At 46.2% G+C, this 16,920-nt stretch overlaps 5 protein-coding genes across 5 annotated transcripts; 2 read left to right on the top strand and 3 right to left on the bottom strand.

The window, feature by feature from the left end:
• Positions 1-2,678: 2,678 nt before the first annotated feature.
• Positions 2,679-4,540, bottom strand: N7517_008128 (cytochrome P450; the record flags this gene model as incomplete). Its single annotated transcript, XM_056725858.1, has 6 exons — positions 2,679-2,867; positions 2,923-3,172; positions 3,230-3,397; positions 3,462-3,607; positions 3,667-4,134; positions 4,190-4,540. 6 exons carry the CDS (start codon positions 4,538-4,540, stop codon positions 2,679-2,681), a joined length of 1,572 nt encoding a protein of 523 aa, XP_056576709.1.
• A 4,108-nt stretch (positions 4,541-8,648) lies between these two features.
• Positions 8,649-10,854, top strand: N7517_008127 (AMP-dependent synthetase/ligase; the record flags this gene model as incomplete). The annotated part of the gene is made up of 5 exons (XM_056725857.1): positions 8,649-8,699; positions 8,749-9,758; positions 9,805-10,262; positions 10,310-10,650; positions 10,702-10,854. 5 exons carry the CDS (start codon positions 8,649-8,651, stop codon positions 10,852-10,854), a joined length of 2,013 nt encoding a protein of 670 aa, XP_056576708.1.
• Positions 10,855-11,407: 553 nt separating this feature from the next.
• Positions 11,408-11,704, bottom strand: N7517_008126 (uncharacterized protein; the record flags this gene model as incomplete). Its single annotated transcript, XM_056725856.1, has 1 exon — positions 11,408-11,704. The coding sequence occupies one exon, from the start codon at positions 11,702-11,704 to the stop codon at positions 11,408-11,410; it is 297 nt and encodes a 98-aa protein (XP_056576707.1).
• Positions 11,705-13,003: 1,299 nt separating this feature from the next.
• On the bottom strand, positions 13,004-13,529 carry N7517_008125 (uncharacterized protein; the record flags this gene model as incomplete). The annotated part of the gene is made up of 2 exons (XM_056725855.1): positions 13,004-13,468; positions 13,503-13,529. The coding sequence occupies 2 exons, from the start codon at positions 13,527-13,529 to the stop codon at positions 13,004-13,006; spliced, it is 492 nt and encodes a 163-aa protein (XP_056576706.1).
• A 1,026-nt stretch (positions 13,530-14,555) lies between these two features.
• Positions 14,556-15,237, top strand: N7517_008124 (uncharacterized protein; the record flags this gene model as incomplete). The annotated part of the gene is made up of 3 exons (XM_056725854.1): positions 14,556-14,893; positions 14,961-14,978; positions 15,033-15,237. The coding sequence occupies 3 exons, from the start codon at positions 14,556-14,558 to the stop codon at positions 15,235-15,237; spliced, it is 561 nt and encodes a 186-aa protein (XP_056576705.1).
• Between the last annotated feature and the right edge of the window lie 1,683 nt (positions 15,238-16,920).

Raw genomic sequence — 16,920 nt, 5'->3', positions numbered from 1 at the left:
CGGATATCACACAAAGTAGAAGCCATTCAAGCGCCCTTTGTGTAACAAAGAATTTGCTCGACAGTAACTATTTTCAAAGACCAGCTATGCCAAAGCCACCGCACCAATGTCTCGAAGGGATACTCCTTTGCAGCATTCGCGATCTATTCAGTAGAAGATTTTGAAGTGTAAGAGCAGCAATCTGTGCTAAGTAATTAATACTATGGGAGCAATGTGGAGACTTAACATTCAATCGCGCAGTATCTCATCACCGTAGGAGATAAAACCGCACAACAGCATATGGATTCGGTTGGACAACTGCTGATACGATGGCTCTGGGCTATTCAACAAACAGTACTTCGCCTGGTGTTCGAAGCTCTAATACTTCCACGCGTGAAAGCAATATATCTCACAATCAATTGACACCTTTCACTTCGTTATTCCCTTTGGAAACAGAGGGCCCTTGGCGGAGTGGTAGCTTACAGCCTGCTATGTGGGATCGTTGTCTTGGCCCACAATGGGAGGCCTTGTTAACAGAGGATGGCTTTGGTTGGGAAGAAGGGAATTTTTCGCTATATCACGCTACATCGTAATTTCCGCCTATACTCGAGGCGCGCCTAGAGGCGAATGTTGTGAGGTAGGGGGCTGCGATAACAGATCATTTTTACTATTGAACGATGAACTTATGAAACAAAGTGCTATCTTAAAAATGGCATACATTTGCCGAGCCGGCAGTATCCTCTGGTCAAAGGACGCCCGGCGTGCTCATAGAAGAAGAGACTTACCGGAATTGACTCACAGAGCGTCTTCAGCAACGAGTGCAAACGGAACTCTTCTATCAGCGCCATTCATTGTGTGTATTCATATTTCTGCATTCCAATTTGCTCCAAGCTGCTGATCTGCTAAAAATGTCTGTTTTGGAGCGTATTCTTCCAATTTTCATCCCTGGTTCCCGATTGTTCACATGCCTACATTTCGGCCTGGCACATAAAAACTAATACTTATCCTTTCAATGTGCTCTGCCGGCAGACTATTCGTTGGGTCGACTCGACCATTGACACATGGGAGACGAACTTTTGGGCTGTTAAAACAAAGTCATTCTTGCATCGGTATGGCATTCCGGATAGGGGCAGGGCTACGAGCCTGCTTACTGACAGTTGTGGTGGGAAACTTCGTTGCCAAAGCCGGGATTGTAATTCACGATAGCATTGCAGGAATCGCTTATAGGGCAAAACATTTGGACTTATGGCGGGGTTATATCTTCACTTGATCAGTTTTCATTTTATCTCCTGGGCCACATCAACGAGGGCGGATTTCTGTCCAATGAGCTGATTTTATATGCGGCATCCAGAGTCCAAAAGGTTTGCTTAGAATTGAAGTCTGACATGGGAGCACAATTGCGGTAAAATTTAGATCTTTGTGTATCTCGCGGATGTAGTTATCAACAATAACTCATAGCATTTAAATGGACACGCAAAGCAAAACTCGTTCATCTGAAAGCTGCAGTTTCAACCTCGTCGACCTGGACGAGAAAGCTTTAGGTGATGCCTGGATAGCGTTGGTCAAAACTGAGGTAATTATGTGGTACGTCACATAAATGAAACCATTACCTGAATTAGCATCCCAACCAACTCCGATAAAGTCGTCTTCAGATTACATATCCATGATGCCGAGCTCCCCAGACTCCATCATCGCGAGTCTATTCTGCGACATTATCTCGATCAGCTGCCCGAGATATCATCCAACGAGCTCTTTATGGCCGTATGAGCCAACCACTGGAATCTACCAGCACTGAGTCTTAGCACAAAGAAACTGCTATGCTAAAGCCTGCGTGTTACGACCAGGTTACTTTCAAGCGCACTTTTGGCAGGGCGGAATCCCGGTATACAATATCTGGAGATCACCTCCCGCCCTAAAAACGACGTTCAGATTTCCGCCATGAGCAGGGATGCAGGTATGATCAGCTACATCGCTCAGCCTAACCAACCGAATGAACAGGCAGTCAATTACCCGACTTGTATCTTTCCCAAAACTTCGAATTATCAAGGGAGTATGGACGAGGACATGGCCAATAATGATATCTGGGAATAGACAATGAAAGGCGTACAGCGAATGGACAGTCTGAGTTAAATGATAAGACTTGCCTTTTTGTTGGAGAGGGGGGTGGACCGATATAAGTTCACACCTCGTAACTCACTTTACCAACTGATATCAGCCCTGAACCCTGATGATGAGGAAATAACAAGGGGTCAATATGTGGCTGACTGGACGCATATACCTTCACATCCTAAGGCAACTGGGTCAGAATTTGGCATCTCATGTAACGATTCCGTGTAATTGTGTACTGTAATCGATATTTGACGGGGAGTCCAATGAATGTATTCGTAGCAGACAGACATCTTTGGCAAATGGCACTGATTATTTACAAGGTACGACTCGATTATCCTGTCGCCATTGCTGCAATTTCCTCAACTGGAGTTCTTCGCGAAAAGGCTAATGTAAGAAAGGTTACTAGCTCAGGAGACCTCCCCATGCAAAGGTGACAAATAGAATATCGGAGACGAGTACACAGATTATTATTGGACGAGTAGTGTATAAAGTATCGATAAAATGCATTTTCTGACTTCCTAGTATGCCTTTGGTGGGCTATCTCTTCTCCATCGCACAATGACTTGACATCGGCTCACACACTCGTCATTTTACTTTGCCCGTGACCGAAGGCGACATTTCAGACCGTGCTGCTTTGCAAACCAGAATGTCTCCACATGCCACTCAGCCATATCGGAAGCCCATTCAAGCTCAAAATGCCGGATAATCTTTGGAACAAATTTTCCCATCTCCATGATAGAGATGTTCTTTCCAATACACGTCCGGGATCCATATCCGAACTATAAGTACCATTAGTTCGGGGGAACATGCGAGAGGAACTAAAGACAGACTTACTGTCATCAAATGCCGATCCATAAGCTTGATGCGCTCATTGTCGGATTCTGTCCACCGCTCTGGCCTGAACACACTAGCGTCCTCTCCGAAAATTGTTTTATCGTGGTGTATCACTGCCGGATTAATTCCAACGACTGTGCCTGCGCCGAGGTGAACACCGCATAGAGTTATTCCACCTTCTGGTACTACTCTCTCCAGAGGAAATGAGACTCCTGGATGGCATCGCATGGCTTCTTTCATTACAGCTTGTCTGAAAATCGTTAGGAACACTGCCGAGTGAAAGAGCGGTTAAAGCATGCCAACTTACAGATAAGGAAGTTCGAGACACTCGGCGTAGGTAATGTACTCGGACAGTTTTCCTGTCCGGTCTGCTTCGTCGATCTCTCTTTGGAGTTTGTGGTAAACTGACCCATTCTGAACAAGGAAATAAATAATCGCTCGTAGCGAGATCGCCGTTGTGTCACTCCCTGCAAGTCTGATATGATATATACTGTGTCAGCCAGTACTTAGAATTATCGGTAATAAGGTAGGGGCCCCACAGGTTGTTGCTTAAGTGGTTTATCATGTCCCGATTGGGCATAGGCTTTCCTTTTGCTTCCTCGCTACGGAGCCAAGCAAGGAAGTCTGGACGATCATCGTGCTCTGAAGGTTTGCGATCATAGTCATCGATACATCTTTGGGTAAACTGGAACAATGTCAAAATATCCGCTTGGAATAAAATGTACTGGGGATAACAGGGCTTACCTGCACAATTGTGCGTAGAGGATCAAGGACCTCAACAAAAGGTTGCGCAGTCAAAATCCTCGCAACCCAGCGATTCCCCATGAGCCAGCGATGTAGTGTTGGAACCTGACCAACAATGCCAGCATACATAAGTCCGTTATCAAGAGCGCCAATCATTCCCTCAATATCCTTCCGTTTCTCTAGGAACCCAAAATGATGCTGGAATGTGATTGCCCCAATAACATCGAAGGCATACCACTGCAACCATACACCAAGGTCCACACATTGCCCTTCGAAATCCCTCATTGAATCAATGAAGATCTTGGTGCACTCGTCTACCAATGGCTCGAGGGCTTTAATTGACGACATGGAGAACTTTTGCGCCACTGGTCGGCGTAGGGCTTGGTGCTGGACTGGGTCGCGGACGGAGAACATACTTGGCATTGTCTCATTCTCGTAAGAGGGGTTAAGTGTTTCATAAAATGGTGACTGGTAAAAGACTTAGGGTCTGTTGACTAGAATGCTATCAATTATCAGACAATACCTTCAGAAATTTGCTGCTGATCCCGTATATGGTAGGTATAGCCTTTGGGTCAGAGATGTCCACAGTATTTGGTCCGGTGCGAACAATGTGACCATATTGGCTGTGAAGTTGCAGATAGAATTCCGGAGCGTTCCCTTTAGCGATTTTCCATGCGCGATAGAGAGGCGAGAATCGTGCAATGAAGGGACCAGGTATCGACCTCAGCCCAAGTTTTAGAGATGTAATGATGGTCTGGACGAAAGCGAAAAGTACTAAGAGGGAAATGACAAGAACAGCCATCTTCTGGGTACGACTGTATGAAGACAAATAGTGGTCGATTATGTCTGATACTCGCATATGAAGACTTGCCATTTTGTTCAAGTGTATTGTCGTTTTATGTCACACAGCCCATGTCGCCATGATTATGTAGTAAGGTCTATGCAACATTCTCAGGCAATCTCACTGCTCATTGTATTGAGGACCTGTCCCCGCAATTCAATTGTCTGGGGAAAGCCCCACCGATCTACACCCGATATCAAACAGCGGGATCTATTTGGGTCGCGCGGGGAGTATGTGCGGGGAAAATCAACCATGGTTCCGCCGAAACTTTATGGGAAAACGTCCTAATTCAGACCAACATAGGTTTTTGACCGGTCGTCGCTTACGTGGGGCCTCGCATCCACAGTCCGGTCACAGATAACCAAACGAAATCATTCAGTCACGGGGCAACTCCCTCTTGGACACGATACACTGTCCTAACAAAAGCTTGCTGATTCGATTGTCTCTGTTGATAATTCGTCATTATTAATAGGCATAAATAAATAATGAACGTGCTTATATCTTCTCGAGATTGATAATTCCTTTTACATCTCCACTAGATGTTCGCTCAATCCCATTTGGAATCACTACCGACACGGCTTTTCACTACCTTTTTACACGGCTTTCTGCTTTACTGGTTTATAAAAACAAGGAGAACCGCTTGTAGGCGTAGGAACCATAGAAGTTCCAGAGGTAGGGAGCTATACAGACAGGTTACGACCACCTCTTGAGTGACCTCTCTTTATGGAGCACCTTTTTACATGACATTATCTGTGTCTTTTTTTCGGTGCCTATTTTAATATCTCTCTCATCTTCTAGTAGGAGGGTAAATTAGGCAGATGGGTAGGTAGATTTCATCCACCCTAACCTCTCGCCAATGTTGGATTCTAAACCACAGCCCACTAGGCTGGGTACGGATTCGTATTTTGGTCTAGTGGTTAAATCAACTGCCAAAGCGACATGCATGCTACTACAGCCATATATATCCGATTGTGTACATATAGAGTGCACCACTCCCTAACAATGAACTTGAGAGTGGTACTGTTCAGTTTTATTTTTTAGCGTCTCAGGGGGTATAATAGAGCCTTATATAAACTGTAGAACAATCTTTAAAAACTCTGTGTCAAATAAAGTTTGTGTAAACGAGAGACCAATTTTCAGATCGACGGATATAGGCTTTTGTGCAATTCTATATATTATCTTATTTGATATTCAGACTTAATGCTGACTATGGTGACTACCATTGTAAGTAAAGTAGCCAAGTTTCTACACTTGGAATATGTCCTAGGAGGGTTGATCATTGAAATTGGCGGTTCTAAAGGTTTCTCCGCTCTACTTACTCTTCGACTAAGTTGTGATTCTTAGAAACGCAACTATTAGGAGATTTTGTCTTAATTTCGACAAGGTGACTATACTAGGACGCTTCTAGTGGTTTTAACCGTGACGGCCGGCTGTCTATATTGTGAGCCTAATCTTAGATGCTAATACCTTCTTATAGGACTTAACTTACATTTTGTACCCGGTAGTAGAGAATGCTATAACCGAGTAACATATTCAAAAATGCTTATGTCTTAAAATATGCTTAATATCAGTACATAACAGGCCAAAACGAGTATGTACATATGAAGCCAACCCAGATTCGTCGCATTTGCTCATGGCCCCTTGAAAATAACATAGAGCCCAAGAAATGCGATTGAGAACGAATAATACTCCAGAGTGCGTAACGAAGAAATCGAAGTCCGTAAACTTCCGCTGTCATCGTTATCTATCTGGACTTGCTCGCCAAAAACACCATTTCTTTTAACATTTTGTAATTGATACATTTTCTACGCCACTATCAATGAAGTCCAGCACCAGGAGGCCGGAAGCAATCTTATTCTTCACTAGTAAGATCAACTCCTTATGTGCTGGATCTTCCTTCACAAAGTATCCCCGAACTTCTTCAGATCTAAATCGAACGATCGAGGCAAGGTTGAATATTGTACAGTTGCAAGTCAGCCTGGAAGTGCATTATGTAGGATAAATATTGAGTTTACCATAAGTTCTGATCGGGGAGTAAGGCCTTGTTGTACTGCATTTGACAGATACGATGTAAGACTTTCCATTTCGAATAGCTTTAACCCTAATCCATTTGATTGCCTGAGTGGCAGATTCCAGATCGGATGAGTCCTTGAAAGGCCAGAGAACTATGTGCTCAATTTCAGACATTGTAAAAATAAAGAACAAGGCAGAATGTTAGGATTCGGTGCTTGGTCAGATCTCTTGAAATAAACCAATCCCAATTTTGAATTATATTACCCTGGTGTCATTATAGGTTTGTCTTTAGTTCCCATATTGAATTGAACTGCTACAGCATCGCGCTTACTCTACGGGGAAGACACACAGCTACCAAGGGACGCAGATCCATTAGATGCCCTCAATAAACGCTCAACTATTGATCCCACGGCTTCCATGCTATTACAAATCGCCTTTACGTAACCACATGGGGCATATCAAAGAGTAAACCAATGCCCCTCATCAACAGTCCGCATCCTCACGCCCCACATTCCCCGGCACGATGTCGCTCATCGCTCTAATTCCGTCGAGCTCTACAGTCCTACCGGCAGCAGGTCTCGCCAGGGTGCCTCGGTCCCCCCTTTGCGGAACCATTGGGCTATGGCTTGTCGGAGCCTTCGAAGACACTTCCTTTAATCCAGCCAAAATTAGTGTGGGGAATTAATTGGTTTGCTGATTTTTGTTCAAGCCAGAGCTACCGCATTGGCGCATTTTCCCCTAGTCTACAGAATCTGGGAGTGGGGCTGTTAAACCGGACTTTTATGGCTTCTCTTCGCTCCCAAAGATAAGCTCATATCGTAACAGGGTGTCTTTGGCGTTGGGACCAACAACTGTGCTCAAATTTCTGTCGATCGGAAGGAATGCTGTGGCAGAACCAGTGTGGCCATTATTTTTCCGGATGTAATTCCAGCCTACCAGTATTTGACGGAAACAAGTGACCGATATTATATGGAAATCAGAATGGCAATATCAAATCCTCTAACTAACTAAAAACTATGAAATTAACAACTTCGTAGGATATCTTGCCAAAGAGTGATATGCACTTTAATATGCGGTGTTTGATACCAATGTCATAAGATATTCTCGAGTAAATACCGAGAAATCCACATGTAGATCCACTGTATTTCTGACAGTATTCCTTGTCCGTCAGGCTTTGGTAGTCATATCACATCCAATTCCTTTATTAAAATCACTAAGCCCCAACCTTCGACGGATCTTACCGTATATCATTTTTTACCGAGCACCGATAGATTCAAGACAAGGTCGAGGTGGTTCCCCTATACACCACATCACGTATGAAACCGCATCTTGAAAATCCGGGAGGTACCCATATCAAATGATTTTAACTCGTTCTCCTGTCTGAGGAATTCCGGACTGTCATGGTCTACCATTGAAGATATATTGGAATATAATGACCATGGTCGGGAAAGTAGGGCATATCCATAAAGATATCAAAGGGTATACACATAGGGAAAAGAGCCATAAGGCCGCTTTATACCCTGTACCCCCGGATCGAGGGCCCGCCAAGACAAAGGGATCCGGGACCTACCCGTATATAATCAGTCGGATATAGCGGCACCGAATCTTCCGCTCTGCTGCGGCCGATAAGCTCGCCCCATCATTTTTATACGCTCGTCGTCTGATACCTCAAGGCTATGATGAGATGCTCACACATGTGGAGGAGTGTTGGAAAGCGACATGTCATTGTGAGGAAGGATCATTTTGCTTTCGCCGCATACAACACCAAGGCCGACCTGGATGAAGCACTACGAGACTGGCTGATCTAGGGAATCAATTTATTCCTTTATAGATATATTGAATCAGATATCCCAATATACTTTTCTTCGTCAATAATGCCCCAAAATAAAACGACTTAAAGTAGATCCCGCAACTCGCCTTACCTCCTGCGGGCCTTATGCCCCCACGGGGTTGCACCGCAACCGCTATCAGGTTTCGGACCTCGGGAAGGTGCACTACCATAAATGAGCTGCTTCTCTGGGGTTGAAGCCTCTGGCCTCCAGACTTTTAGTAATTAAATATTCTCCTTTTCATGATGGCACCTCTTCCCCGGAAACTATGGGAGCACCCAGACCCAAAATCGACCAAGATGGGTCATTTTCAACGAGACCTCGAGAATTCCACCGGCCGAATGTTCGAAGTGAGTCATCTTGGAACGGGATTATATACTGACGTCTAACGTGAATTAGAGCTTCCATGATATTTACCTGTATTCGATCAAGAACCGGTCGGCATTCTGGGATTTCTGTTGGAAATACTCCCAATTAATCCACGAGGGCTCCTATACTAATGTAGTCGACGAGTCTGCCCGGATGGACAGCATTCCTGGATGGTTTGCAGGTGTGCGCTTAAATTTTGCCGAGAACTTGCTGTTCTCACATGTCGTCGGCGGCAAGTCTGGCAAGGAAGACGACAAAATTGCCGTCAGCGAAGTCAGAGAAAGCGCTGCTTATGGGGTTACACATCTCACCTGGGTAGAGCTTCGACGACAGACTGGTGTGTTGATTCAGGCGATGAAAGCTCACGGGGTCGTTAGGGGTGATCGCATTGCTGTATGCGCTGCAAATAGCATTGATACACTCCTCGTGTTCCTAGCCTCGACGGCCATAGGCGCTATTTTCTCGTCCAGTTCTACGGATATGGGCGTTAAAGGTATCCTGGATAGACTGTTGCAGATCAAACCTCGCTGGCTGTTCATGGATGATTGGGCTGTATACAACGGAAAGAATATTGACCTACGATCAAGGATCCGTGACATCGTCCACGGAATGATGTCTATTCCTGAATTTCAGGGAATAGTCTCACAGCCACGATTCTCTTCCGCTGCAGATATTAGTTCTATTCCGATGACCCAAACTCTAGCTCATTATATCTCAAAGGCGGGAGGTAATGAGAAACTTGAGTTTGAGAAAGTTGGGTTCGGTGATCCTTTTTTGGTCGTTTACTCGTCTGGCACGACAGGACAGCCAAAGTGTATCGTCCATTCTGTCGGTGGCATTCTTCTAAACTCGACCAAGGAGGGCAGCTTGCATAGTGAGATTGGGCCTGACAGTGTTACCTTGCAATATACAACCACTGGCTGGATTATGTATTTGTGTTCTATACAAGCTCTGCTTTTTGGAGCTCGGGTGGTGATTTACGATGGAAGCCCATTCGTATCAGGAATCACGACTCTAGTTACACTTGCAGCGCAGGAGAAGTAAGATTCCTTTGCCGTTATTCAAGTTAATACTAATCAAGTATAGGGTAACACACCTCGGGATCTCCCCTCGATGGCTGCACGAGTTACAGCAAGCTAAAACCAAGCCCCGTGAGATAGTCGACCTAAGTTCGTTGCGAGTGGTAACAAGCACTGGGATGGTCCTACGGGACGACTTATTTGAATGGTTCTATGATGAAGGATTCCCATCTCACGTCCGTTTGAACAATATCTCTGGTGGCACGGATATCGCTGGCTGCTTTGGTACGGGTAACCCTCTTGTCCCCGTATATGTTGGCGGGTGTGCGGGGTTTAGTCTAGGAGTCCCCGTGGAGGTCTACGACTCAACAATTGAAGGCGGCGACGGCGTTAAGGGTGTCCCCGTTGAGGAGGATGTCCCCGGAGAATTGGTGGCCACATTCGCATTCCCCAACATGCCGACAATGTTCTGGGGCGACCAGGGCGGCAGAAAATATCACGATGCCTACTTTAGGAGATTCGACAGTACGACCACCACTTCCTGTGTGCGTATAGTCGCTGACACTCTGCAGATGTGTGGACTCATGGGGACTTTGTCTCCATCCATTCAGGTACAAAGCAACTGATGTTCCATGGCCGCGCCGACGGGGTCCTTAATCCGTCAGGAGTGCGGTTTGGGTCAGCAGAAATCTACAGAGTCATTGAGGGTCATTTCCCAAATGAGATCGCTGATTCGATCTGTGTTGGCCAGCGACGACCAACAGATACGGACGAGCGTGTCATGCTATTCCTACTCCTCAAGCCAAGGGTTTCATTTACACGCGACCTTGTGGGCCGGGTCAATCGCGCTATTCGCTCAGAGCTAAGTGCCCGCCATGTGCCGATGTTCACGTTCAAGACCCCTGAAATTCCAGTAAGGCAAAGCCCCTAGATTATGAAAGGTGGAGCTGACATTCTTCATAAGACCACCGTCAACTTGAAAAAGGTGGAGTTGCCTGTGAAGCAGATCGTGTCGGGCAAGGTAATCAAGCCCTCGGGCACTTTGCTCAACCCGGGTAGTCTGGCATATTACTATCAATTTGCGGATGTGGAAAGGTTGCGCGATAGTAAGCTCTAGATGAACTCTTGAAGCTCCTGCTATCTGTGCCTATATCCACACCGCCATGCCTTTATCGATTACACAGGAATCGTTCGTTATTCTAAGTTTTCACCAAGCTTTAGCAACGCAGGGATCGCTTTGGCGGGTGGGAGGGGGAGAGTAGTTGTGAACATGTGACACATAGCTACATAGTAAAACAAAGAATTAAATATGATTTCAATGCAGCTGATCTATCAGAAGCAAGAAAAATTGCAATATTCATATTCTCATGTTGTAAATTTCCAACCCTCTACACTTTCCCGATACCCGTCATGCATGATCGGTTTGTCCTGTAAAGGCTTGGGTATTTCAATGAGAAGGGGGACTTGTTTGTTGTGCTCCCCTAGTTCCGGTATCTAAGATCTGCTATATACATATAGTAAAAGACAGGAAGATTCTGGAAGCCTGCTCATCTTGACCCCTTTATCAACATCCACTCAGCGCGTTTTCCAGACTTTAAAGAAACTTGCAGTGTTGATTTGTAGATTTCAATTGTGGTGGGGGAAGGTAGTTCAAAGAAAACAACTCAATATTAATATGATAGAAAGGAACGAATAGCGGCATTGAGACAGCGGTCGATCACTCCGCTTAGAATGGAATCCTCGTAACGAGGGATGTAGGTGCTACCGGTACTCAAGGAAATGTTCTTGCCACTGTCTTTAGAGACCATGTCTGATTCTGTGTCGTTTTCCAGAGTACAGCACCCGGCTTCGAAACCTCCAACCTTTTTTCCCGCGCCTGAACAATCGGTTGTGGTGTAGTAAGTGACTAACCACAGAGCAGATGCTGATTTGGCTAGTCCAAGGATGAAAGGTGTTTCAAGACGCATGGTTTCGATGTTTGGGCGAAATATATGTTATGAAGACACCATTAGGAGTAAGGGTACTGTTGAAAGCCCATTTTATATCACTTTCCAAGACAGAAGTGCACCTTTGCAGGCGACACAGTCAAGTTTACCTTGCTAGTCTAGCTGATTCAACGACGCCGTCCCTGAGATCTGTCTTCCTGTTCACCACTCCGAGAATTCAAGATGTCATGGTCAAATGACCCTCTTTCGCCCAACTCGTCGTAACAAGTTTGTCGAAATCCCTCGCAGCACTTTCGTTCCGTGAGTTTCAAATCGCCTTCTGCTCTAGTTGACCTAGGATAGTTAAAATTACCGCCCCTAGGCATTTACGGTATTTTTACGCATGGTAAATCCATTTTTCACACATGATAACCACAGATCACGGCATTTACCGGTCCACGCCTAGTGCCTGCGATAATGTGATCCACTGCAAGCATAAATCATGTTTCCACCATTCAGAGCAATCCTGCGCGCAAGAAACGGGCAGTGCCTCAGTGACTAGTCATTAGCCCTTTAACCAAGCCGGAGAAATAAAACAACAGTAAAGACGGTGCCCTACGGCAAGACTCAGCTGAGTGATATGGTTTCATCTTTAAGCGATGCTCTTTGGATACAATGTCATGAGTAAGAATGTTCCCGAGCCTAGAAGCAACCTTTTCACCAGCCAAAATAAGAAAACTCCCGCCATTGCGGTAAAGCTCAAGGGTATACAACTCAAAGTACGTAAATATGCACTACTTACTAAAATAAACAAAACAACCCCACATATGTTTCATCTTTCCTTCCTAGCGGTCATTTAATTCGGGATGGACGGGGGGTACATAGACAGTGGGACCCTGTCGACGCGAACCATGGAACTGCTGGTGCCCTGTGCGCAGGGGTTCCTGATACTCGCGAAAGTAGTATCAATAAATTATTAACGATCAAACACGTTACCTTGTATCCACTCCTAGCGCGACGCCGCAGTCGTACATTGTAGAGCGAATGTCTAGGCTAGGGTTCTCGGGAGAGCGCTGGGATCACGATAGGTTTTTCTTGGGGCTAAATCCAGAAAAGGGATTACTGCCAGACTCGAAGGTTCATGAGGCAGTATTCACTGGGGTTTGAAATTGAAATAGTTTTAAATAAAGTGCGCCGTAGATCAGCTCAGCCGTGCTGAGCCAGCAAGCTGCCGACGACGGCAATACATCATATATATATACATGGATATGGCGAAAACTGCGACAGGCCTAGTATGAAAACAATCCGGATGTACAACGAAGGGACATATGTGAACGCTCATCAAATCGCAGCATTTTGTGACGCCCTTGAAGCAGCTGCCACACGGCGTATAAACTTCCAGCGGTACGCGACGTAGCGTGAGGGGTCGGATCTTAGAGTATGTGGCATTTGTATCGTATAACCTATCAAATCATTAGCCCTCCTGACCGTCGCCCACGGCTGTATCTCTATCTCACCTGGTAGACTCTGGTCTGCACCTCCCGGGGCTCCTGTCATACAGCAACGTTCCGTATATGCCAGCTGTTGCATCGCGTGGAGCAAATTGCGGGTCTTTGTGCTGGACACTCTGGGTGTGAAGATGGGAGGAGGCGGCAGAAATATTCTCAGAGCTTCTTCGCGTCGGACTCGTGGCTGGCGTTCCCCCGGTTGGGAGGCCTCAGACAGACTCTTCTGCATAGCGCGGTATTCTCGTGATAGATAGTTCTGTTTGCCTCGCAACGACTCGCCCGTTCGCTTCAGTCCGAACTGTCTGAAGTATGCCTTGGATCTTGCCTTCTACGACATCCGTCGACGCTGTAACAGCCATGGATGGAGGTTCTCTTCCTCCGGTAGAGACCAGGCAATTTTGGGCATTTTGGCGAAGACAATCAAACCTCTGAAAGAGAATGGCGGTGGAAGGTGAGGGTGTGTAGAGACCGTGCAATGGGATGTGTTTAAGGAAGTCGGTCGGGTTTGTGGGTAACCACGCTTTATCAATGATGGAAAAGCACCGGGCAGCTTTTTTTAATTGTGGTCTTCTGTTGCAACGGTATCGCGGATCTTGTCCGGCAAGACGCTAGTCTATGGTTCTCCACCAAAGACATTCTGCTTCAGACCGTTTATAGTGCTCCGACGTAGATATTGAGGGACAGAGATTAGTGCGGAAGCAAGAAGGACCTGCATTTGGTTAGCCAGGGCAATTTCCGTTCAAGCCAATGGGTACACACGGTTAAACAGGCTGTTCATGTGGGGTGAAAAGACCAGCGGTTTTGTGAGGTTGATGTGTCAGCCTGTCAGTATATCCCACCCGTTGAGAAAACGGTCGATTTCTGAGGGGTATTTGTCACCTTGTTTTCAAACGTTGGGCCCAGTAAAAATTCGTTTGTAGTCCAGTCACAGGTACGAATCTCTTCTCCAATCTCCGACGTTCCGACTAGCCTACGGTCTTTCACCCCTGTCCTGTGTGTAAATTTGAGGTCGTTTGGGAATAATAAATAATAAAAGCGAACTTGAGGGGGCCTGACACACTTGGGGAAAGCATAGGCCCTACACAACCAACGGGCTTTCTGAGGTTACCACAACTTCCCTTACTACTTTCTTTCCGTCTCTGTTTTCTTTTCCCTTTCACTTTCTTCCTCTCGTGGCCCACTCAAAGACTCGGAGGGATCTCTGTCAGTGAGCGGGGATGAATCTACTCATACTGAATATCTCTGAGGGTACTTCTAGACTGTTTGAGTGCTTGTTTCAAATTGGAGCTTTAAAAGGAGCCCATTCCCCCATTGTGTTTACATGACTAACTCATCATTCCTCGTTCCTCAAATTCTCTGCTTGACCTACTTCACGCAACATAATAATGGGTGTCCAGACGCCTCCGCCTAACGGCAGTTTGCAGAGATACTCAGACCGAATGTCTCAATTGTTTTCATCGGGTTCACCTGAGTCGAGCAATATTCACGACCCATCTAGATCAGTTGCTGGCTCTATTGACGAGGATTATCATCCTCAGCAGACCGACGTTCAATCCGATGGCGAAGGCGGGGCTACTTCAATGGACGAATGTAGTGATGAAGAGGACACTCATCGGGCGATGAAAACTGAAAGTGTGGCCGAGTATGAACACAAATATGTCAAGCCTCCGAACACTGGCTACCCCGGAGACTCGACATCGACAATCCTCGATTGTATGGCAGAGTGAGTGTCTCAGACCGCCCTTTGGAATTACCCGTGGTCTTGCATGCTAACAGTTCTCTTTTGTTAGATTGGATGTGCGGATGCAGTGAGTTTTGCTGCTTAGAGGCGAAACCAGGATTCACACGCTAATAAGCATCAGATCTATTGAGGACTCACTCAAGAGCCAGGACCTGTGGAATAAGGGAATGCAGCAAAGGGTCGCATACATCACGGATTGTATTGACACGGCAACAAAAGAAGTGGCTCCCTTGAAAGATAAGATAGAAATGTTGTGGGAGAACAATAGCAAGAATAGTGCTGTTGAGAATCGAAAGTCCGGGCGCTTTAAGCGCCAGGCGCAGTGATATGGGCCCTGTCACCATTCAGCAATCATATAGAGCGCAGCTCGGTACTCTGAAGGCTTTTGAAATTATCACAATGGAGACAAATCAACCAATATTCCATTTATCTATTGTCTATCCATTCGTTGTATATGGTTTCATTAATTGACGGCAGGGTATGAGGCAATTCGCATGAGGATCATGTTGCCGTCGGGCAAGTTCCGCTCCAAAACCGCATCGTTTGTGAGAGGCCAGGTATGTTGACAGGCACCCGGTAAACTAAGGTTATTCGCATCGAGACAATGAATTCCGTGATAGATTGGAGAACGGTCGCGTATGCCACGCCAAGACTACGCCAAGACTACGCCAAGATATCCACCAAAGGCTAATCGAAGTGGTCACCGAGCTCCGCGTACAAGGGTCGTAGAAGGGCCAGACAGAGCCAGCCGTAAGAGTATAGAAATTGAATACACACCCATATTACTTCCCCTTTGCCCTGAGGGCACCACTTACCCGTTAGGCTCCCCAACTGTTGTGATGTTCGTCACTAGTGATCCTGCGGTTGGACTGAGCGTTGTACGAGATAGAGCACCCTACATACCAGTGGGCAGCCCTCATAAACATCCTCAATAAACAGATCACTGGAATACCGACCCCATGCTCATTCCAACTATCCAAGTTTCGCCTGGCCCGTGTAGTTCGCCCCGTACCCGGCTCTCCCTATCCACGTATGTTGTTTATGTGCCCTGACCTGTCCCGTGTTTGGTAGGCCATTCAGTTAACGCGGGGGATAGAGTCCCATTAATAACTAAAAGAATAGTGTTAATTCTGTCTTCTAAATAGGATTGATCTTCGATCTCATAGATTTGTTTATCCTCACTGCAGAGACGATAATCATACGCTGGCTCGCACTCGTCGCGGCTAACTGCTAGAGAAGATCTAGGGTATGATACATGGCGTACATATTTACAGCAATGCAGAGTATGTGGATCGCGCGCTGGTGTCCATGCTCAAGCCGTTAAATCGTAAAATACATGTTTTGGAGATCATTGGGGTGGGGGGGGGGCAGAAATTTTGCCTCTCATACGTGAGAGCTCATAGGCTACTCCACCTTCAGGGTCGATCGCGATTGAAAACGAGAACATATTGTAGACTACCGGCAAATTAATCCCGTGACATAATCTCCATTAATCCGTGACCAGGGTACGCGATTTGGTGTTGATTGACTGGCATGCCAAGATTTTGTCAAATGCGACATTGGCTCGGTTGAATTTTCCTGGGGCGGCGCCCTTGAATCTTTCCCTTCTGTTTTCTCTCTTCACCCCTTTTTCAGAATCAGGGCCGTATTTTACCCTCCAGGCAGAGATTATGTCCTCAGAAAGTTCGACGCCGAAGTTCCAATTTGTGATAAATATCCTCCGGGGGGCCCTTCCAGGGTGGGGCGCCCTAAGAACTAACGGGCGTCAATAAAATTGGCGCGGCTGTCATTGTTGATGTGTAAAACTGGTAGGTTTTCTCAATTCAAAGTTCGGCCGGTTACATTACAGATGGTCAGGCCTGAAGCTTTCTATACTCGTGCAACCGCGTATGGCCAGAAACAAGCTCATGTGGCCCGTTGAAAGCCCGCAAAAACGGAAGTCTATTGGGGGTCCGAGAAGGCCCCAATGGCTAGGGATATAAAGCTATAGATGCCAGTGAAACATCCTT

Source organism: Penicillium concentricum, assembly GCF_028827145.1.
Source record: "Penicillium concentricum strain IBT 3081 chromosome Unknown utg000003l_segment0_segment0, whole genome shotgun sequence".
Lineage (NCBI taxonomy): Eukaryota > Fungi > Ascomycota > Eurotiomycetes > Eurotiales > Aspergillaceae > Penicillium > Penicillium concentricum.
Note: the sequence above shows the minus strand (reverse complement) of the source record. Positions and strands in the feature narration are given on the sequence as shown.